Here is a 24,614-nt window from a genome sequence, read left to right on the forward strand (position 1 = left end):
GAAAAGTTTAAATGGGTGTGAATTTGAAGGGCAAAGGAAAGAAAAGTGAAATTGGTGTGAACTTGAAGGGCAAATGAAAGAAAACATTTAATGGGTGTGAATTTGAATGACAAATGAAAGGAAATACTGAAGGCAGATACATTTTTTTTATATATGTATTTACCGGTATTGAAAATAAGTATTTACAATGTAATTACAAATTTTAGGGAGGACCACAACAATTTTAGGGAGGACGCAGGAAAAAAAATTGACAAGCAAAAAAGTCTTCAATTTCAAAACAGGGGGCACACCTCTGCTTTAATGGCATTTTACATTACAAATTTTAATTTTGCTTCTCAAAAGAAGGGGGGCACGTGCCCCCCCCCCCCCCCCGGATCCGTGCCTGTCTATATCCCACCCCTTTTTTATCTCCGGTTCTCCTTTTCCTTGGGTGTGGATCTTATCGATCAGCCCCTCCCCCCCCCCCCCTTCCGGCCCCTCCCCTCATACTAGTGGTGGACACCGGTATCGGTGTAAAGACAAAGTGAATGGTATACCAGTCGGGATAGTCAATCTTGACGTTCATATGCCATAATAATCAATATAAATTATATTTTTATAATGATTGTGGGCATTAACGGAAAGACAAGACAAGATACCAGTACACGTGTTAATACGGTCGTCGATCTTTTGGAACACGGAAGATAGTACGTACATCTTTAGCAATTTTCGTTTCGATGGCGCGGGTCGTGTCTCAGTCATATCATGAGCGAAACCCAAGGCCAAGATTCCATCGATTTCCTGCATGGTCGGCCTCCAATGATCGTGGAGTGAGTGCATCCCGACCGCTCCTCCGCAATTGTGAACTGGTAAGATTGGAGCGGATATATCGTGGGAGATTTTTGGAAGGATGCTGCATCTGTTTTAGGATCGTAAACACTGTTTCCTATCGTCTAATTGATGTAAGTAAAATTATGGGATTTTCATTGTGTTGCATGTTGTTTTGTTTTCAATTTCGATGAACACACAAAAAAAAAAAAAAAGCGGCGTCGATGCCTGCCGGTGCATGTGTGCCAACGCAATATAGTGTGAGTAGTGATGGTAGTGGTAGTACTATTGGTTCAGGTGTGTGTGTGTGCGACCTTGCATTGCAGGTGTTCATATAATGCATGCAGGCACAAGTTATCTGTTGGTATCAAGAAGCGAGATGATGCTTTTGTTGCAATTAGGTGGCAAAATCAAGAATGTAATAATTCAAAGGTAATCTACATATGTATTAAATCTTTGACTCCAGCATTAATCTGCCTGTTGATTATTTGGTATTTGGCAGTGAGCCCGGGGGGGCTACTTCCATTGACGAGTGGATACCATGCGCGACCACGGGGTCTTGAAAAGCGCCCTAAACACGTATTTTCCATATTCTGAAAATGCACCCCTTAACAAGTATTGGCGTGTGTAACCCTACCCTTAACACGTATTGGAAACAAATACTATTGGCAAGTATTCCCAGAATTGAGCGATGTATTTTCCATATTCTGAAAATGCACCTAACAAGTATTAGAAACAAAACGATACTCTTGGCAAGTATTTCCTGAAATGAACCCCTAAACAAGTACAGCGATATTTTATTGTTATGTCACGGGTCCGTAGGTCGTCGGTTTTACCTTTACACACCATTATTTTGGTTTAGTACGGCCCCACCTTTCACACCTCGCGCAAATCGGACTCTAAACACGGAGTGTTGGGGCAAAAAGGACATCCTTTATAAAACATTTTGATTTTGTTTTATCATCCCCGCATATTTGACCCTAAACACGTATATTTTTCCGAGCGAAATAGATACCCTTTTTTAAATATTTTTGTGTTTTTGACACCCTTATCACGTTACGTACGTAACGTGCCCTATCTTGAAAAGGACATCCTTTTTACGTGTTTTTTGGTCGCGCATGGTATCCACTCGTCAATGTAAGTGGCCCCCCCGGGGCAGTGAGTCAGGACATATCATGCAACATTGCAAGGCTTGATTTTTAAGAAAATTCTTTCAAATTGAGTATTGCAACTGATCAGTCTGGAACATACAGTGTATTTCCATTAATCGATGAACAGGCATAGTAATTAGTATAGCTATAGCTACAAGCAATCTTGGACAAGTTAAGTAAAAGTAAGAATTTATATTGGACATATTATGGCTTTCAGGGGCGGATCCAGGATTCTAAGGGGGGGGGCACATTTTCCCAGAGAAAAAATTTGACAAGCAAAAAAAAAACAAGGGTTTTCACCCAAAATTGAAGGTCATTTTGTCTATTTGGCAAGCCAAAAAAATAAAAGGTCCTCACTTGTGTCTTGAGTATGCAATGACACATTCCCATAATAGAAATACATGCTGTGACTTTTAAAAGGAGGGCGGGCTCACTTGTGTAAGAACGGCATATATACATTAACAATTTCGATTATGGCTCTCAAAGGGGGGGGGCATGGGCCGATGTGATGTGTGCCCCCCCCCCCCCCCTTACCGGATCCACCCTTTATGACTTTGTGTAATGGTTCATTGACAAAGTATATCCCCCTAACCATATATTCCTTCATTGATCTGTTCCGAGAATTTTAGAAATAGGTCTACTGTACAGAAAATGCTAATGACCTGCATTCACTTCTCTAATTTTCATTTCAAATTCAATTTATTCACATCCATTAAAAAGGTACAATAATACATATAATAATGATCAAATCAATCAATACATACATCAATATTATGACAAAAGAAAAGGTCCTCTAATTTGTAATTTGTGACAATTAATGAAAGCTAAAGTACAGTGATTATAGTGAATGAGTAAATGCAAAAGCCTTTTTCTGTTCAACTTTCTTGTGCTTTGCTCATTTCCTAATGTAAAAACAGGGTCTGCATTATATTTATTTTTCATAATTTTTTTATATTATTGAAAATGATAATCCCTTTGATTATTTTACTTGATCATCCAAAGAACATCACCATTGCATGCAGTTATTTTAACAAATAACTCACAACTGTGTAGTTATGTGAGTTTGAATTGAATGAAATGTTTAAGAAATTAATAATTACGGATTACAAAGATTGATGCAGTTAAACAATGGTTGTAAAATCTGGTTTTGATGGTCCTGTTTTTTTTTTAGCAAATGAGCTGATATTTTATTTGAAAATTGTAAACATGCAGCCAATATTGATAAGATTAAAAAAGTTCAAATTTTCTTTGGTATTCATAAAATGTATCCCATACAAACCTCATAATTACCTATTCCTTTAAAGCTATGTTGCATTTTGATTGTTCTGCTAATCACTATGTTGATTTCATTTGAGTAAATTCATGTTTGTTATATTGTATTTCTATTGTGATTTATATTTTCCAAATAATATTTAATAATACCGGTAATAATAATGATAATATAATAATGATAATAGTAATTAATTATATAATAATCAATTCAATTCAAAGTCTTTATTTGCATAAAAATGCACAGTATATACTTAAGTATAATAAAGTAATAATAATAATGATAATAATAATAATAATATTGATGATGATAAAGAATGATTTGTGTAGGTCTGATTGTAGGGTATTTCCTTTTTCTTTGTTCTGATGTATTTACTAATTTTCTTTTTATGGACATTGAGATCAAACATGGCCACTGTTTTCCAGGCGGAAAAGTGCCCCCTGGGAAAACTCGGGACAGTCTTACGTGTGTGTGTGTTTTTACTTTTTTTGTTTTGGGGAGTGAGAGACAAGTTTTGTGCCTCAAAATGCCATTAAAAGAATGCTAGATCCACACCCCTCTCTTCAGTGGTCAATTAGCTTTCTGAATAAAAGAAATGTTAAAGGGGAAGTTTACCCTGAAGAAAAGTTTGTTGTGAAAATAGCAGAAAAAATAATAAAAAGTATTGGTGAAGGTTTTGAGGAACATAAGGATAGATTAAGGAAGTTATTAGAATCTTAAGTTTTGGATTTGTGACATCATAAACGAGCAGAGCTCTGCCCCATATGTTATATGTAAAATGCATCAATTTCATTTTTTTAATGGTTCGTGATGACTTATTTTTGTTTTCTTTGTAGGAACATGTGTGAAATGATTTGTCCATTGATATACTGAAGGTACAGTGAAGACCATATATTCAATTTTCTTAGAAAATTACATTTCATTGATTTTTTACCAAACGATATGTAGGAAAGCTGCTTACATTTGACGTCACAAATTAAACTTTTAATAACTTTTTTATTTTTTGATGGATTTTCTCAAATCTTGGCTTCAGAAATATTTTAAATATTTTTTGTACAATAAACTTTTTGTCAATGTGAATTTCCCTTTAAGTACTTTCCCTCTAAATGAGTTATATTTACCGTGTTTACACGCTGCATAAAAAAAGCCGATGCAGAATCGGCTTTTTTGTTACATGTAAACGCGATTAACTTGCATCGGCTCTCGGTTCAGAATCGGCAATTTTGCACCACCAAAGTAGAAGGTTCAGAACTGCGAGCCGATGCAGGATCGGCTTTTTTTCTACGTGTAAACAGAAAGCCGATTCTGCATCGGCAATTGGCGCGTATTTCATTCACTTTACCATTATGACGTACAAGGATCCAGCGTTGTCTTTATTATGACGTGTATTGTTGTTGGCCGATCTTTTCAGGTTTTTGCCACGCGAGCCGATTTTGCACTGCGAGCTGGAACAGCGTGTAAACGCAGTGCAAGATAAACCAAAAGCCGTTTGGTTCTGAACCAAATGCCGATCACGTGTAAACATGGTGATAATTGAGTTTAAACCAAAAGAGCATTTTTAAGAAAACTTGCTTCAGTTGCTTGTCAAGTAAGTTTGAATATGAGTTGGATTCAGTATAGGTGAATAGTCCTTCAATTTTCTTACCTTAAAGGTAAATGCCAGTTGTGGTAACGATATCAAAATGAGTTCGTACAGAATCCAGTGAAATGACCACCAAAGTGTCTGTTTGTATAAATAAAACATATGTGCCAAAGAATTCTGGAAGAAATTTTGTAATTGCTGAGAAATCAGCAAATAAGCACAGGATTTGGGTCAAGCGTCGGGCCGACATTCAAGGCAATAATAATACACTGTCCCACTTGCGCTTATCTGTGTTGGTGATCTTCAGTGTAAACATTTTTCAGCGTAGATTTCACGAAGTTCAGTTTATGTAACTGTACCAGATCTAGATCCTCGATGATATACTGACAATTAAGCCTGGTTTACAGACTTTCTCATGAAATCAGTGTTTACTGCAACTATACTGGCATTTCTCTTTAAGCAATACATGTACTAGACCTCATTAAATTTTGCTTTTTACATTTTGCTAGTTTCCAAAATGTTCTTCCCATATTTTAAAGGGATCCATCTCCCAATTGCAGTTTGCAGTATGAATGATTTTCACTCTCAGAAATTCATCTCGACTATACATTTTGCATATTCTGCAGAGACAGAGAGTTTGGTTCAATCATGAAATTTGTTGATAAAATTGTGAGAAGTACGTAGTTCCTACACTTGGGTGGAGAGTGGCAAATGTAGATAAATGCCTTGCCAAATGACCCAAGTGAAAACTAAAAATTGTGAGAAGTACGTAGTTCCTACACTTGGGTGGAGAGTGGCAAATGTAGATAAATGCCTTGCCAAATGACCCAAGTGAAAACTAAAACTTGTGAGAAGTACGTAGTTCCTGCACTTGGGTGGAGAGTGGCAAATGTAGATACATGTAAATGCCTTGCCAAATGACCCAAGTGAAAATAATAATAATTCATTCTCATTTCTATTTATGATATTGTTGTCGTTTAAATCTTTCTTCAGAAAGATTACTCTAAATGCAAGAGCAATTATGTAAATTGAGTTCTAATATTAAAGGACAAGTCCACCCCAACAAAAACTTTATTTGAATAAAAAGAGAAAAATCCAACAAGCATAACACTGAAAATCAGATGTAAAATAAGAAAGCTATGACATTTTTAAGTTTCGCTTAATTTCACAAAACAGTTATATGCACATCCTGGTTATTATGCGAATGAGGGGACTAATGACATCATCCACTCACTATTTCTTTTGTATTTCATTATATGAAATATAAAATATTATAATTTTCTCCTCATTGTCCAGTAAAACAACGATTAATTCCTCCATGAACATGTGGACTTAGCATTGTTTAATATCATATGGTTCAGTCAAGTTGGTCCTTATTGTCAAATCTGTAAAAAATGAAATATTTCATAATTCAAACAATAGAAAATAAAAGAAATAGTGAGTGAGGGATATCATCAACCATCTCATTTGCATGTCACTCAGTTGTGCATATTACTGTTTTATGAAAAATAAGCGAAACTTTAAAATGTCATAACTTTCTTATTTTACATCTGATTTTGATGAAATTTTCAGGGTTATTCTAGTTTGATTTTTCTCTATATGTTCAAATCAAAATTTTTCTGGGGTGGACTTGACCTTTAAAGGAATAAAATCTGTGTTTTAAACTTTGAATGTTAAAATCTATTACTTTATGGAGTATTGTGATAATGAACTAATTTAATTATTCATTGGTTTTCTCTCTTATTTTGTAAGTTCTTTATAATATCTAATTCTGTATGACATGGTTTGTTTCAATATTGTTGAATAATATACGTATAATTGTTTGAAGTTATTGGTTGTAATGATTTGTACAATTTATTACCTGTGATTAATTTAAGCATTGGTGATGTTATTTCAAATTTCTAAATGGAGAGTAGGCACAAATTTTAAAAAATGTCTGTAGGGTCCAAAGGGTCCAATTTCATTGTTCAAAAATTCAACAAAATATTTTCATCAGAAAATGAATGTAAAAAATCAATCAAGGCAAGCATCATGCATTTGGATAATTATAATAAGGAACTTTTGGAGTTTGGACTTGTGAACCTACAACATATTGGGCTATTGGGTTATAAATTCAAACCTTCAGCATAACAAGCTGTTAATGTTGGCTTTGTTCATTTGTGCATAATACATCAAGTTCAAACAAAATGAGTTCAGCTCGGTGGTAGTTAGCTCCCTAATGTTCAGGCTGCAAAAGTTCCTTTTGTGCAATGACTGACAAGGGCTTGGTAACCTGCAAAATTATTTCATTTAAAGGGGTACTCTGTGCTGAAAATAATTTTATCCAAATTAATAGAGTAAAATGCTGAAATTTTCATCAAAATCTGATAACAAATAATGAGGGTTTTTAATTATAAAGTTAAGTACCATAATTTTTTGTGCACGTGGTCATGAATATTCATTAGATGGGCTGATGATTTCACATCCCCACTTTTCTTTTTGTTAAATGTTATTTCATACTACAATGCTCCACATTTACTTTTTATACGCCCGTCTCGACGGGACGTATTATGGTATCACGCTCGGTGTCCGTCCTTCCATCTGTCCGTCCGTCTGTTAACTTTTCCTTGTAAACGCGATAACTTCAGTTTATTAACTTAACATAGGCTTATATTATTTGCTGTGTATGATATTAGCGTGGATCCCAGGAAGCCTATTGATTTTGAGGTCAAAAGGTCAAGGTCACAGTCACGTATTTTCTTCGTACCCTTCTGCAGTCCTTGTAAACTTGATAACTTCAGTTGAACTTAACCTAGGCTCGTATGATTTGGTGTGTATGATACTAGCATGGATCCCAGGAAGCCTATTGATTTTGACGTCAAAAGGTCAAAGGTCAAGGTCACAGTGACATATTTTCATCGTACCCTTCTGCAGTCCTTGTAAACGTGATAACTTCAGTTGAACTTAACCTAGGCTCGTATAATTTGGTGTGTATGATACTAGCATAAGTCCCAGCAAGCCTCTCGATTTTGAGGTCAAAAGGTCAAAGGTCAAGATCACAGTGACATGTTTTCATCTTACCCTTCTGAAGTCCTTGTAAACGTGATAACTTCAGTTGAACTTAACCTAGGCTGATATAATTTGGTGTGTATGATACTAGCATAGATCCCAGGAAGCCTATCGATTTTGAGGTCAAAAGATCAAGGTCACAGTGACATGTTTTCATCTTACCCTTCTGCAGTCCTTGTAAATGTGATAACTTCAGTTGAACTTAACCTAGACTGATATGATTTGGTGTGTATGATACTAGCATAGATCCCAGGAAGCCTATCGATTTTGAGGTCAAAAGGTCAAAGGTCAAGGTCACAGTGACATGTTTTCATCTTACCCTTCTGAAGTCCTTGTAAACGTGATAACTTCAGTTGAACTTAACCTAGGCTCATATAATTTGGTGTGTATGATACTAGCATAGATCCCAGGAAGCCTATCGATTTTGAGGTCAAAAGATCAAGGTCACAGTGACATGTTTTCATCTTACCCTTCTGAAGTCCTTGTAAACGTGATAACTTCAGTTGAACTTAACCTAGGCTCATATAATTTGGTGTGTATGATACTAGCATAGATCCCAGGAAGCCTATCGATTTTGAGGTCAAAAGGTCAAGGTCACAGTGACATGTTTTCATCTTACCCTTCTGCAGTCCTTGTAAACGTGATAACTTCAGTTGAACTTAACATAGGCTTATATTATTTGCTGTGTATGATATTAGCGTGGATCCCAGGAAGCCTATTGATTTTGAGGTCAAAAGGTCAAGGTCACAGTCACGTATTTTCTTCGTACCCTTCTGCAGTCCTTGTAAACTTGATAACTTCAGTTGAACTTAACCTAGGCTCGTATGATTTGGTGTGTATGATACTAGCATGGATCCCAGGAAGCCTATTGATTTTGACGTCAAAAGGTCAAAGGTAAAGGTCACAGTGACATATTTTCATCGTACCCTTCTGTAGTCCTTGTAAACGTGATAACTTCAGTTGAACTTAACCTAGGCTCGTATAATTTGGTGTGTATGATACTAGCATAAGTCCCAGCAAGCCTATTGATTTTGAGGTCAAAAGGTCAAAGGTCAAGATCACAGTGACATGTTTTCATCTTACCCTTCTGAAGTCCTTGTAAACGTAATAACTTCAGTTGAACTTAACCTAGGCTGATATAATTTGGTGTGTATGATACTAGCATAGATCCCAGGAAGCCTATCGATTTTGAGGTCAAAAGGTCAAAGGTCAAGGTCACAGTGACATGTTTTCATCTTACCCTTCTGAAGTCCTTGTAAACGTGATAACTTCAGTTGAACTTAACCTAGGCTCATATAATTTGGTGTGTATGATACTAGCATAGATCCCAGGAAGCCTATCGATTTTGAGGTCAAAAGGTCAAGGTCACAGTGACATGTTTTCATCTTACCCTTCTGCAGTCCTTGTAAACGTGATAACTTCAGTTGAACTTAACCTAGACTGATATAATTTGGTGTGTATGATACTAGCATAGATCCCAGGAAGCCTATCGATTTTGAGGTCAAAAGGTCAAAGGTCAAGGTCACAGTGACATGTTTTCATCTTACCCTTCTGCAGTCCTTGTAAACATGATAACTTCAGTTTAACTTAACCTAGGCTCATATAATTTAGTGTGTATGATATTAGCATAGATCCCAGGAAGCCTGTCGATTTTGAGGTCAAAAGGTTAAAGGTCAAGGTCACAGTGACATGTTTTCATTTTACCCTTCTGCAGTCCTTGTAAACGTGATAACTTCAGTTTAACTTAACCTAGGCTCATATAATTTGGTGTGTATGATACTAGCAAGGATCCCAGCAAGCCTATTGATTTTGAGGTCAAAAGGTCAAAGGTCAAGATCACAGTGACATGTTTACATCTTACCCTTTTGAAGTCCTTGTAAACGTGATAACTTCAGTTGAACTTAACCTAGGCTCATATAATTTGGTGTGTATGATACTAGCATAGATCCCAGGAAGCCTATCGATTTTGAGGTCAAAAGGTCAAGGTCACAGTGACATGTTTTCATCTTACCCTTCTGAAGTCCTTGTTAACGCGATAACTTTAGTTGAACTTAACCTAGGCTCATATAGTGTGGTGTTTATGATACTAGCATAGATCCTAGCAAATCTATTGATTTTGAGGTCAGAAGGTCAAAGGTGAAGTCGCCATCTTCCACTTTTCTTGCTTGACCAATAGCTCCATTTTCCGCGTTACAGGCGGGCGTATTATGTGCTCGCCTTAGCGACACTCTTGTTCTTTCATATAATATGTTTTGGTGGCCCGATATAAAAGTTTGGTGGCCCCAAAAATATAAAGAAAAACATTTAAACATGAATAAAACTTTTAAAATATTAATTCTGCAGCCACAACCACTAAACTAGTAAAATCATAATTACATGTATCCATATTTTCATATTCCCATACATGTGTGTTTAATATATAAGTTGCAGCAATGAATATCTAATGCATTAAATTAGTTGTCAATCAAAGTTTGTTAGTTCTTGGAGGACAAAATTTGAATAAACATCATTTCATGTAATAAAATACAAAAGGACAAGTGGGAATTATATGTCATCATCAGATTGCTCATTGAATATTCATGAAGATATAGAACTGTTTTACCAGAATAATGCAAATATTTGAACTCTCACAACTTTGTTATTTCATGATCGATTTGGATAAATTTGTCAGTGTTTTTTTCTGATTTTTCATTATTTGTTCACATCATATTATTTTAAGCCTGGAATACCCCTTTAAGACCATTTGCACCAGCTGTTTGGTGATTGGCAGATGTAGAGCCAAGAGTTCAAGAGAAGCTCAGCTCATGCATGGCCCTGCAGAAATGGATCACACAAGAGGCGGCATCAAGGGATATTCCATTTTTTTTATCGGGGGTGATCGATGGATCTGTTTAGTAATTTGCTGGCAATATTAACAAGTTGTTTTTAAAGAGCCAAGAAAACAAAGTCATCAGTTTGGCGATTTGCCTTCATATTTGCAACCGTCCAAAAATATGGCAATAGTTATTTTCATGGGGATGTCGTGACACAAATCTACACACAAACACACTACATAATGCTTCCAGAGTCATCATAGGTTCGTGTTCATACCTGGAAAATGAGCCGATTGAATCGTCGGCATGATTTTGATGAATGCTGATGGTTTGGTGTCAACCAGCCAAGTAAGCATAACGGGGCCTAATCACCCATATAATGGTCTGCACGCTCTGCTCTCATCGTTGCCTTCGCTCAGGCTCATCGGAATCTATGTCAAGTTAATGTGTACTCGCTGTGTGAAAAAAGAAACCCTAGACCTGAACTGAACTGAACTGAACTGAATTTATTACCAAATAATGTCAAAATACAATGATACAGGGTAAATTGTCATATATACTTCATTGGTAAAAGGACTCCACAGAAATAGCAAGTACTGCTAGTGAGACATGGAGCCCCTATCCTACAATATACATGATCATAATTAATAGCATGAAATAACATTTGAATAGTAAGTTCACAAATTATGCTCTTCGGCAAATAACATAAATGAATAGGTCTAGCACAATAGGGTAAAAGCAAGGATTGCATACAAATGAATTAAAACATTTTTATAATATGATTGACGAACTCATGAATATTCTTGTATGAAAATGTTTTTAAGTGCTCTGCGGAAGTAATTTACAGATTTAAGACGTTTTACTTCATCAGGAAGGCTATTCCAGATTTGTGAACCCATAAATCAGATTGAAGTTTTGCCATGTTCTTTCCTCACCCTTGGCAAGAGTAGAGCTGATTGTTTTTGTCTTGTACTATATTGATTCTCAAAGAAGTTATAATATTCATACACTAGAGGTATGAAACAAAAATCCTTATGTCTCGGTTAAAATTGTATTTCTTCATGCTATTCCATTACGAAGGAAAATGTTTGGAAGCAAACTGGATGATTTGAAATTAAATGGATGTTAACTTCGATTTGGTTTTGTTTTAGATAATCAAAATTAGTGTAAACTAGGTTATGAATCAGTGGTATGATATGAGCCCCCAAATTTGAGAGAGTACAATACTGCGAGCGAGCAAAGCGGGCAAGCAAAAACTTTGACTTTTAAAAATTAAAGTCTGCTTTTGTGATAGATTTTGACAAATATGTCAGAAAATATATACCTTACCCTTTCCCTTTCTTTTTATTTCTTTTTATACCCCCGTCCTAGACGGGTCGTATTATGGTATCACGCTCGGTGTCTGTCTGTCCGTCCGTTAACTTTTTCTTGTAAACACGATAACTTCAGTTTGACTTAACCTAGGCTCATATAATTTGGTGTGTATGATACTAGCATGGATCCCAGGAAGCCTATTGATTTTGAGGTCAAAAGGTCAATGGTCAAGGTCACAGTGACATGTTTTCATCTTGCCCTTCTGCAGTCCTTGTAAACACGATAGCTTTAGTTTGAATTAACCTAGGCTCGTATAATTTGGTGTGTATGATTCTAGCATAGATCCCAGCAATTCTATCGATTTTGAGGTCAGAAGGTCAAAGGTAAAGTCGCCACCTTCCACTTTTCTTACTTGACCAATAACTCAATTTCTGCGTTACAGGTGGGCGTATTATGTGCTCGCCTTAGCGACACTCTTGTTCTCCTTGCCATCCTTTTCTCTTTTTTTTTCTTAAAAATCTTTTATTTTTATTCTCAAAATCTTTCTGATTATTATTTAGATTACATTTGAAATATGACAATGCAATATATGTAAAATATATTAAAGTAGTTGATTAATTATTATATAACTTAACTTGTGAAGGAAACTTTGAAAATCATAGCTTGTGAATCAGATTAGCTGTTCGCGCACAGTTTTTGCTATTTATAGTGGCGTTGACATGTAAACTAAGCAGCATTTTAAAACATGTCCCCTGTGAAAAGTCATCATAGGTTTTACTCAATTATAGATTTATTTACTTAGTTAAAACGGTAATAGTTTCCTACAGATAGACACAGTTGAAATTTTGGAACAGCAATATTGTAATATCGAAATGAACACTCTTCTTCATGTATGATCATATTGACCTAGTAATATTACTACAATTTAGTCCAGATGGGCTTACTAAATACAAGCTTTGCTTTTTAGTTCTAAATGATGATAATATTATTGTTCTGATATATAGATGCATAACACTTGCGGTTCTTTATGCATGAGGAAAAGCAGGAAATATGGTTTGAATCGTAGACTGAAAATTAAGCATTTAATATGCATTATAAACATAGAATATTTAACTCATATTGAACCTAACTTAATTAAACATTCTGAAAGAGGTGGGTTTTTTAAGTTTTCTTTGAATTGCTCAATTTGGGGGATAAGTGTCCTATTTTCATTTTCATATGCTAATTATTACTGTTTATTTGTTTAATTATCCAAATGTATTGAAACAACGATTTATTTATTTATTTATTGATCATTCTACTCTGTTATTATTTATAACTGCAGTATTTCTTATGATTTTATTATGTTTTGTATATAATGATAATAATAATAATAGCAGGATTTATAATCGCTTTTTTCCTGAGGATACAATGTGCTGCTATCATTACTCCGGCTTTAGCTTTAGCTTCCATTACCGGCGCTCAGTGCATTCAAGGAATTAATCCTACAAGGTACCCATTCACCCACCTGGGTCGAGTGCAGCACAATGTGGATAAATTTCTTGCAGAAGAAAAACACGACATGGCTGGGATCGAAACCACGTTCCTCACGATTGAAAAGAAAGACGAGAGACGAGTCATAACATAACCACGAGACCACAATGCTTCCACTATTATGTTTGTTTTTATGTGGATTATTTGAAAATGAATAAATTGAAACTTGAACTTGAAACTTTAGAGCCCCATAATGATTATTGTACTTGTTTGCTTTGCAGTACTCAGACATCTGCATTATCAGTGATCACTACAAACTTTATGGAATATTGACTTTTGTTGCAGTAATAGATACTATGTTTCTATTACAGGTAGATTCTCGCTTTGCTTGGCGACACCTGTTTAACTGTTATTTTTTATGATTAACTGATATTTTTTAAAACTTATGTACGTATGTTTTATATTTGGCAGGCATAGAACTGCATATTGATGTCAGGGAAAGATAATTGATTTGATAATTGGTTATTTGAGTATTGCTCCAAGTTCCAAAAGTTTTCAAAATTTATGAGGGGGGGGGAACTGCCCCCTGACCCCCCCCCCCCCCCCCCCCCCCCGCAGCGTACAACCATGTATACAGGTTATTTATTAATATATTGTACTACAGGGTATAGCAGTTAAAAAGCCTGTCTATATTGATCGTGAAAACTGATTAGACATTTACCATGGGATCTACGAGACCACAACACCTCTTCAATACTAGCTTTAATTTATTATCATTATTTGGGTATTTGATTTTTTTTATTTTCATCAAAAAGTTAAAATTAGACTTTCAAAGTTTTGTTTATATTATATTGGGTTCAAAGTCTTTTGGTTGAAATTATTTGATCTCTTAGAGAAGATTCTATTGACTGAAGTATCTATACACAAATATTTTCAGTTTCTTTTTGTAACTTAATGTAAATTTGCTTTTGATATTGAACCATTTTATTGGACATTCTGGCCTGTAAGGAGTTTGATCTGTTGCTAAAGAAATCATGCAATTCATTCATGTATTCATATGTTTTCTATTTCATAGTAAAATGTACAAAATTCTCTAATTATTAACTACCTGTAGAAAATGAATACATGATTAAATTGAAGGCCTATAGTTTTGTACATTTGTGGCATACAGTCATGTTGAAACAACTAAAGTATAACGATGTTTTCCCTCTCTCACCAAATGGGAGACAATTAACCTTTTATTGTGTATTTGACATCACCTTTCCATGCAATACTATGTGTACATGTTTACTTTTTTCTTCTTTTATACAGATTATCTGAACTCTTCCTTCCATCAAGTTCATTCCGAAGTTAGGTCCCAGGTTGGCTAACATGACATCTGATTGTAGAGGTTGGTAAGGACAGGGGTCGTTGACGTATTGAAAGAGCTTCTGGCTTCCTGGCCCAGCGGCCTTCACCACCCGCCAAGAGAGCAAACAGTTCTATCTTTCATATCAATGCACACAGCATAAACTCTTCCTAATCACACCAACCAGTGGCGAGGCAACCAACCAATCAGGATGAGTCTGGAGGAGAGCCCATCAGGGGCGGCGTACGAGTCGCTGGGTGCCGAGGACTCGGTGCTCACTTTCCGAAAGAGCAAGCTGGAGGGAGGCACGATGGGTCACAGCAGTAGATCCCACCTGATTCTGATCTGGATAGTTGGGCTGTGTGTGGGGGTTGGGGTAGGGGTACTCATCGGGTGGTTCGCATCCCAGGCCAAGTTTCCCGATGAAAAGGCATATAAACTTTGGCAACAAGCTCTTACAGAAGAGGATGCTGACAGGATATCAAAACTTCTCATTGATGAACTCAATGCAGACAATATCAAGGAAAATCTCAGGTAATCTGATCTTATATGACATTTTAGAATTTTTATTTTTTTATTCATTAATAAAATATTTTTTAGATGAATGATACCTGCATTGCTCACTCTGTGTAACATAATATTTTTTCTTTAAAGTACATACAGAATAGGATTTAGCCTTGAAATATGTCAGGATTTTTGGGGGGTTGTGAAAGTTTGGCAAACTCTTTTTTTATGGGGGGGGGGGGAGTTTTCACCTAAACATAGGCCTGCCTTTAAATATTGATCATGATCAATAAAAACAAGAAAAATGAAAATGTTTGATATAAGCACAGTGTCAAAAAAAAGTTCTTGTTTTATCATATTTCCTTTTTCTTTGTTATATTGATATCTTCAATGCTGAAATACTTCCAATCCTATTCATTTAGTTCAGGCATAAAGCTGCCTTTTGCATAGCCTACTATATAGCACTATTTTATTTTCTTTGGATAGGGTTTGAAAATGAAGATTGTATTTTTTTCTTCAACAATTCTTCAATTGATTGATTGTCTTACTTTGTGTTTAGAAATATTGTTAATATTATTTCATTCAGTCTTCCAAGGCAAGACATGTTATGGACTGAAATAATTATGATACTCATTTAGGCTTTTCTTTGTAGTCTCAATTGAATGGAAAATTAATAGATGAGATGATTATTTAAATTATGATGGCATTATTTTTTATTGAATTCCTACTCGAGTAGATTTACTGTGCAAAACATAATGAAATGTGTTTCGTTAAAATTGAAATGTTTAGTGGCACTGCAGATAATGAAGCTTTTTTTTCTTAAATGTAATTAAATGACCAGAATATCAGAGAGAAAAGTTTAAAACAGATGATTTACAATTAAAATACATACAGTATAGGCTCTATATGATTTTCAAAAATTAGATTTGAGAATTGGTTTTAAACATTAGATATGAGAACATCTGATAAATAATATATCATTAGATATTAGATAGTATAAGTGGCAAATTCAATTTTGTTTGTTTATTTATATGACCAGGTACTTGACCTCACGACCTCATCTTGCTGGGACACCAGCGGACAAGGAAAACGCTGAGTGGGTCAGGGATCGTTGGATAGAAGATGGGTTAGATTCAGCCAATGTTATACCTTACAAAGTACTACTAAGCTACCCCAGCGTTGACGAGCCTAATTATGTAAGTAATTTGTTTTTCAGACATTCAGTTTATTTTAGTCCCAGCAAGAGAAAGAAAAGAATATAGTTCACTACAAATCAATGGAACATTTGAGATTCATTATCATTTCAAATAGAGCAATTTTGCTCATTAATTGCTGAGATCATTCTAATTATTTTTTCTATATTGTGTTTTGAGAAAAACTGAAAGGAATGGATGGATCCAAAGATCCATTATTATCCAAATCACATTGAATTGATAATGATTTTTGTCCGCTTTCTCTAAAAGCAGGTTACAGCTATGATCAGCTTTCCCTTCACGTCTATATCAATTTGACCATCTGCCTACAGAAATCAAATTGTTTCCAGTATTTGCTTTATAGGAATGGGAAAATGAGATAATGCAGGAATTAGTGGATTTAGTTAGTAACCACTAACACTTTATAGAACAAATTAGCCATTAATAACGCAACACTCCTGGAATTGTAATTTGCTTTTCCTTATGAGGTGTTACAAGAAAGATGCAACAAATCGCAATTTCACAAGTCAATTTCTGGTCCCAAAATCAACTTAAAGACACACATTTCATTTCAAATTTACGATTGATTGATGGTCTCCTTCTTGCATCAACAAATATAAATTGATTTGCTTTGGTTAAAATTGATCTATCACTTGTAAATTTGCATCCGAGCTTTGCAATTGATTGCAAACATATTCTTACAACCCCCCCCCCCCCCACAGGCTGATCTAGGTAGCAGGTCAAATCACTATTTACTACAAATATTGAATACTTGTTTCCATTATTGGTTTGTTTGGTTGTTACTCCCATAAACGCTGCATGTGGAGTCAAACATGAAGCTGACCCCAAACACTTTGGGGTCAATGTTTGAGGTTAAATTTTCAAGATTGTTTTGGTTGTGGCCTAATCCTATTACATCAGAAAAAAAAATAATGTTTTCAATTTTCACAAAAGTCATATCACAGCATATCTTTATTGGTGTCACCCAGTTCCCAGGTGATGTGTTAAGCATTATATGATTTAACAGTAATGATGATAATAAATATTTCTTGTATAGTACATATCATATTATGATTATAATGTCTCTATGCGCTTCCAGAGGACTTGGATATTATTATCCTGGCTTTCGCTTGGCGGCCATACAGCACACAAGCATTTCAAGGAATAAATTCCTGCCAGGTACCTATTTACCTCGATCACTTGGGTATAATGCAGCACAATGTGGATAAATTTCTTCCTGAAGGAAATTACGCCATGGCTGGGATTTGAACCCATGACCCGTAATAATTAATCATGAACTAGAGAGTAATTGAACTAAATATGGTCACGCTCTAACCATTTTGTGATTATACTTCATCATCTTTGCAAGTGCTTGCACTGATCTTTTAACTTTTATTTCATCTACTTGTGTGGAAATAAAAGCAGTCATGATCAAGTTAAGACCACCCAAATACTTCTATGCCATCCGACATCAATCTTTATCAAAGAACTGCTTTTGCACAATGAAATTAAACAGTGACGCCACAGTCACACCCGTGAAACGACCCCAGACTGACCCAATCTATTATGTTATTACCAATATGACATCGGTTGGTGTAGAGTCTGTTTCTTTGGTGTGAATGTACTTATTAGGGACTGTGTCATAAAACTTGTTAAAATGAACAATTTGCAATAACAGTTTAAAGCTACTGAAATCATCTGATTTGATTGGCTGATAGTAAAGTTGTTGTAGAAATTGTGCATTTTTATCATAACAGGTCTTTTATGAAACAGTGTCCCAGGTCATGAAAGCACCTTGTCCCTTCCAGGGTACCTGTGGGGGAATTAGGTTTACTATTTGACAAATGTTCTCTGTAAATGCTACCTGCTCGCATGATTGGACCTGTCTCTTTTGATACTGGCATGAGTTCAGTTGAGTCCCTACCTGTTGCGGAATATGACAGACATGCCATCTGTTTCCTTTCAATATAGTGAGTAAGGTAGTTTCATCGTCAAAGTCAAGGATATGCTAAGTGCAGGTGAATGTAAGATAACAAGTGTATGTTCAACAGGTGTCCAGTGACTCCTGCTTTTGGCTTCTAACCTGTTTTTATCCGGTTTATCTGAGTACATTGACTTTTTATGTTTTTGTTTTTATTTTAAAATTATGATAGAAATAAGGAATGATGACATTTCCATATTCTTAGGCCTTTACAATATTTTTTGTCATTTATCTGTAGTACATTGACATGGTAGAAATGTTTGTAAAAATTTATATAAGGTCTGGAAAGACAGACTAGATGAAATCAGTGGCGGGCCAACGCCCCCTAATTATAACCCCACATGGCAATGCAAGTCTATTTGTCTGGGTTTTTTTTTTTACTTACTTTCCCTAGGGCATAAAAATATGTTTTTCTTGATGTGTCAATATATTTTGTACAAAGGTAGTTTGTCTATACCTTTGGAAAATGCTCTAGTGAATTATTTCTTTCTAATCGTGAAATCCATGTTGATAGTACAGGGAGGCTGTGTTTATGTTTGATTTATATGATAGTATCAAATATAAGTATAATTGATATGTGCAAAATAGTTTATTCTGTATATTTTAGGGAATTAATGAATAATTTTTGATGAACTAGAAAGGATACTGCCACATCCCTTGATATAAGGTTTTATTGTCTCGCCTGCGTAGCAGAGCGAGACTATTGGCGCCGCTCTTCTAACGGCGGCGACAGCGTCACCATCAAATCTTAACCGAAGGTTAAGTTTTTGAAATGACATCATAACTTAGAAAGTATATGTACCTAGTTCATGAAACTTGGACATATTGGTAATCAAGTATTACTGAACATCTTGCCTTGGTTTCAGGTCACATGACCAAGGTGAAAGGTCATTTAGGGTCAATGAACTTAGACCATGTTGGGGGAATCAATATCGAAATCTTCATAACTTAGAAAGTATATGTACCTAGTTCATAAAACTTGGACATAAGAGTAATCAAGTATCGCTGAACATCCTGTGCGAGTTTCAGGTCACATGACCATGGTCAAAGGTCATTTAGGGTCAATGAACTTTGGTCATATTGGGGGCATATATTGAATTACCATCATAACTTTGAAAGTTTATGGAAAATGACATGCGGTTTAGGCGTAATCCAGTATCATTGCTCATCTTGCACAAGTGGTAGGTCATTTGATCAAGGTCAAATGTCATTTGGGGTCAATGAACATACATGTACATGTAGTAGCATATTATATGAATGGAGTTTTTTGTGAATAATTATTTTATAGTCATTTTCAAAGTCAGCACTGCTTCTATATTGAATTGCGCAATGTAGGTGAGACTGTCAGAGGCGCTCCACTTGTTAGAGAATATATTTTGTTTAAAAAAAGAATATTCAGATCATTATCGTTTGTAGTTTTGTATGTCTTGATAAAAATGAGAAGAAAAAAATATGTTAAAAGAAGATGAAGAAATAGCAAGTTTTAGGGGGAAATATTTTATTTCAAAAGATAGGTCCAAGATGGAATATTGATAATGTGCCTTGATGGCTGACAGCATCTACAAGCACATCTATGCTACTAATGCCCTTGTTCACAAAATCACTTATTAAACTTCTGTTGTCTCAAAATGTTTATTCAAAATGATTTTTTTTTCTTTTAGGAATAGCTTCATGTATAATGTTATACTCTCTGTGATTTACATCTGGTTACAGCCATGAGGGAAATGAATCTTTCAAGTATTTCCAAAGTGATGATATTCATTATAAAACACTTGTTCTTACTCTGTGTCACATCTACCCACAAATTTGCTAGATGTACATCTATATATGTCTATGTAGCGTCCACATTTTCCAAACAGCCACAGACTACTTATTAATTGCTTCCGCAATTAATTTCAAACTTTACTAAATTCCGTTCTTATGTGGGTTGTTTGGTGTGTTTATTTTTTTTTGCCTCACTAAAATAATTTATTGATTGCCTTTTATAGTAATTAACCGGCTTTATGCCTTGTACCAATATATTATACATTATTTTCAATTAATTATTTTTGCTTTGTCAAGGTCTACATATTGAATAGCAATGGTTCAGTGTATTTCCAGTCAGCAAGAGAAGAAGCCCCTTTGGAACAAGGTGATTTAAAGGATGGTACGGTCCCTCCGTTCAATGCTTATTCTGCTAATGGCACTGTTATGGTAAGTATCAAAGCCAATGATAATGTATTCCTCAATAAGTGCCACCCAAACAGATGAGCCATGGCTGATGGTCATTTTTGTCTTTCTTACGTGGGAAGACAGCCAATCCGTTAGATGCTGGATAGTGTGGAGAAGAGGTGATGTGCCTTTATCCCACCGCTGCCACCATAAGTAAGCTGGTGTTGTACTACGAGAACTGGGTTGCATCTTACAAAGAGTTACGATTGATCAGAATCAGATCAATCACAACTATTGAAAGCCAGTAATCTCAACATCTAAATGCATGTTTGTTCAATATATTTTGTAGATCTGATGTATGCTTATACATTCACTGTTTTCTTAAAAATCAATGCACTTCTCTTTGTTTACCAACGACATTGTACCACATTCGTGTAGAAAAAAGTTATGACATCGATGGATTTCGATATAGTTGAGGTTGATGAGATCGATTTGCACTCTTTGTAAGATGGAGCCCATGACTCAGAGATTGTGGTATTTGGTTAACATAATGCTTTGATTCAGACCATCAAGTCACTAGCTACAAGTTGAGTGAATGAGTATCAATACTCATATTGTATTCGTAACGGCAAGAGGTGCAAACTTTGTCACACGAAATTCTCATCAAAGTCAAACCCTCTACTTGTGTAAATTAAAGTGCCACATCTGATAATTCTGTTTGCCTTTTTGCCATCATTTATCCAATAGAAATATCTTCTGGTAAGTTGAAATGCAATTTGTATTCTTTTGTCTGTTGCTGTGCCCAGGACAAAAGTTATTTATTTTTGTTTTCAGTGGCTCCTTTTCACAACCGAATGCCTAAATCTGCAACATTGGTTAAGCTTTAACATTGTAGTGAATGGCGAATTATGGGGTTCTTTTTGTATTTTACAGGATTGTATTAAGCATTTTGGGGACAAAATGGCCCCAAGCCCCAGTGTATTTTTTCCCCTGCTGCTGCCAATGTTTATGGTGGTAATAATTGTGTTGGTAATTTTAATGATTATGAATAGAATAATTTTTAATAACTTCTTGTCCTCATATTTCATTTATAGGGAGATCTAGTTTATGTAAATTATGGAAGGATTGAAGACTTCCAGCAACTGACTGGAGAACTGGGTATTGACTTGACTGGAAAGATAGCCATAGCGAGATATGGAAAAATATTCAGAGGAGACAAAGTAAGTAACATGCATATAATTTTATTATTGTGATGATGATTTTAGGTTTGATATAGAAATATACACAGAAATTGCTAGGAAACTAGTACGTTTATTAAATTTCAGAGCAATGAGCACTAGTCTCTTAATGATAATATTTCGAACCATCAATCAAATCACCTGTCCTTTGGAAATAATTGAATGTAAATCTGCAATATAACATGAACTAAGATTTTATCTATCTTCAGAAGTAGTTTTAATGAAGGCGGACCAGTTAAGAAAAGCCAAAATAGTGACAATAAGTATATCCATGTAAGCATATTCTAATATAAACAGGAGATGTAAAATTAACCCAACCAAGAAATTGTATTATAAATATTTCAGTCTGTAAACATCTCTGCCAACGACTCCCATATGTACATAATATAGTAGGCCTATTAGGGATTGTGTAAATTTGATTTTAGCTCTGATAGCGGTATCAGAACAGAAACAGCTCATCCATGGGGAGTATGCATACTATCTGATTACTTTATATGATGATATGGACCTTGGACTTGATGTGGTTGAGCTTTGTTATCCTTCCTGAGTCATTCCACTTTTACAGGGGTGCCAAAAAGATAGTGAACCCCACCAGAAAATGCACTCCTTCATGCTGAGTGTTGATGTAGACAACAACACTACATTGTCTGGCGAGCCCAGAGAAACAAACTATTCTATCACCTGACTTCACAATTAGATATCCAAGACATGGCAGAACCTGAATACTTTTAAAAATGTTCATTTTCTGGTGTGTTCATCCCTCACCAACTCTTTAGCACCACTTACATGTATATGTATAAGACCTCTTTTAGATTTAAGCAGCAATAAAGACTCCTTTGTTTCGTCTTGAATCTGATATTGGGCTATATGACTTGAATATTGTAATATAATCCATAGTGTAGTAGCCGATGTTTGTTTATATAAATACTTTAATTGTATTTATAAGACCTCTTTTCAACTTATGCTGGGCTTTAAATACTACTTAGTGTTGGTTGCATAGTTCACTATATCATATGAATATTTTGTTTTATTTGTCTAATATTCAATATGACCTAATTATTTCATTTACATGATATGATTATGATATAAATACCCTTTTTCAATTTCATATTACACTGTGATATAATTCACTCTAGCATCACATAATGTAAGCTATATACCAATTCATTTCACCTTTCTGTCCTTCATCTCAGATATCTGTACCATATGTTTTACATTGTGTATATATGCTCATTTGCTGAACATGGTTATTTCTTTGATTATGTTTAATATAAGCCGCAGTAGATTGTAACAATTGTTACATATGAAATAAAAGCAAAGTTACGAATAAAACAACCCTGTAAATTTATGATTCAACTGATATATTGAAAATGTGGGGATGCAGAAGTATTGGCCAGTTCATTTAGTTTTGTTGTGAAATTAATGTGCAGACTTTGGTCTGGACCCTGGGGCTATGAAAGAAATGGGGTTTTCTTTGATAAATATTTATCATTTTGAGTTTTTTTAAATACAATTTTTTTTGTGTTATGTAGTTAAAATTTGCATAGAGTGGTGTGTTCTAAGATCATTCATGAAACTTTACTTTACAAATGATTAAATACGTCATTAAGAATAAGTTTGATTATGGTGAAATTTTGTAATAGTAATACTTTTAACAAATATCAAAGTGAAAAGAAGGTTATTTGATTATTTCCCCAAATTTTATTATTAAGAGTGCAGTTGTACTGTACTTCAAAATGTAAGGAAAAGTTTGTCTACGTTTTGGCACTTCGCTTTGAAGTCATGTGATTTCACAAACATCTCCTTGTTGGAACTATAGAATATTATTAAAAAACTTTATCACTGCACGGAGATTTTCTAAATTGTATTAATAAAGTTCTGATAAAATTTTAACTACATGTATTATTCACAAAATTTGTATGATGCCATGTTTTTATAGAAGCAATGCAACTTCTTTTCTATAGTATTTCAAATAAACTTATTGGCCCGAATTCACAAAGGTAGTTTTGAAAACCCACGGTTTAGTCCATGGTTTATGCAGATTTCATGAATAAATTACGCTTATTTTACCGCGTATATTAAAAAATGTCCAATGCTGATGCGTGCTTTTGTCACAGTGCACCAAATTAAAGCCTGTTGCCGTGGTTATCCACGCTATTTTATTCATGAGTCCACTGTTTTGAATTAATGAGTCCTCTCTTTAAACAGTGGACTCAGGAATAAAATAGCGTATCTAACCACGGTAACAGGCGTCAATTTGGCGCACTGTGGCAAAAGCGCTCATCAGCATTGGACATTTTTTATACATGAGAACTATGCTCTCGGTAAATATTATAATTTGATGAGGTCAGGCTAACGTCTGAGATCACCTCTCGGTAGAACCTTACAACTTTGTAAATTCTTTTGTTCCTGTTTCAATTCGTACATTTAATAGCCATACCTGAAATAGTATTACCCCCCCCCCCCCTGTTTTTATCTTAATGTTACTCTTTGATTGTTGATTTCTATAATGTTTACGTATATATGTATCAGGTAATCTTTGTGTGCATCATACAACATTCCAATTCATTTTGTGGGAACAAATTGACTTTCCATTGGTACTTGATTGCGTCATGGACAATAAAAATATCTGAATCTGAATCATTGAAAACAAAGTTAATTTTATTTTTTGCTGAGTTTTGTTTCCTGACTTGCTCTGTTTTGTACCACTTTTATGACGCAATCAAGGCACTGATATTCAA

General features: G+C 35.0%; 1 protein-coding gene across 1 annotated transcript in view; it reads left to right on the forward strand.

The window, feature by feature from the left end:
* Nucleotides 1-493: 493 nt before the first annotated feature.
* LOC129264136 (N-acetylated-alpha-linked acidic dipeptidase 2-like) overlaps nt 494-24,614 on the forward strand; it is a 42,447-nt gene continuing 18,326 nt past the window's right edge. Inside the window, exons 1-5 of the mRNA XM_064102913.1 lie at nt 494-941; nt 14,770-15,340; nt 16,350-16,506; nt 20,546-20,677; nt 21,730-21,855. Of these exons, the coding sequence (XP_063958983.1) occupies nt 15,018-15,340; nt 16,350-16,506; nt 20,546-20,677; nt 21,730-21,855 (738 nt within the window). The 5' untranslated portion in view covers nt 494-941; nt 14,770-15,017. The remainder of the gene's footprint in view (nt 942-14,769; nt 15,341-16,349; nt 16,507-20,545; nt 20,678-21,729; nt 21,856-24,614) is intronic.

This window comes from Lytechinus pictus, chromosome 7, assembly GCF_037042905.1.
Source record: "Lytechinus pictus isolate F3 Inbred chromosome 7, Lp3.0, whole genome shotgun sequence".
Classification (NCBI taxonomy): Eukaryota; Metazoa; Echinodermata; class Echinoidea; order Temnopleuroida; family Toxopneustidae; genus Lytechinus; species Lytechinus pictus.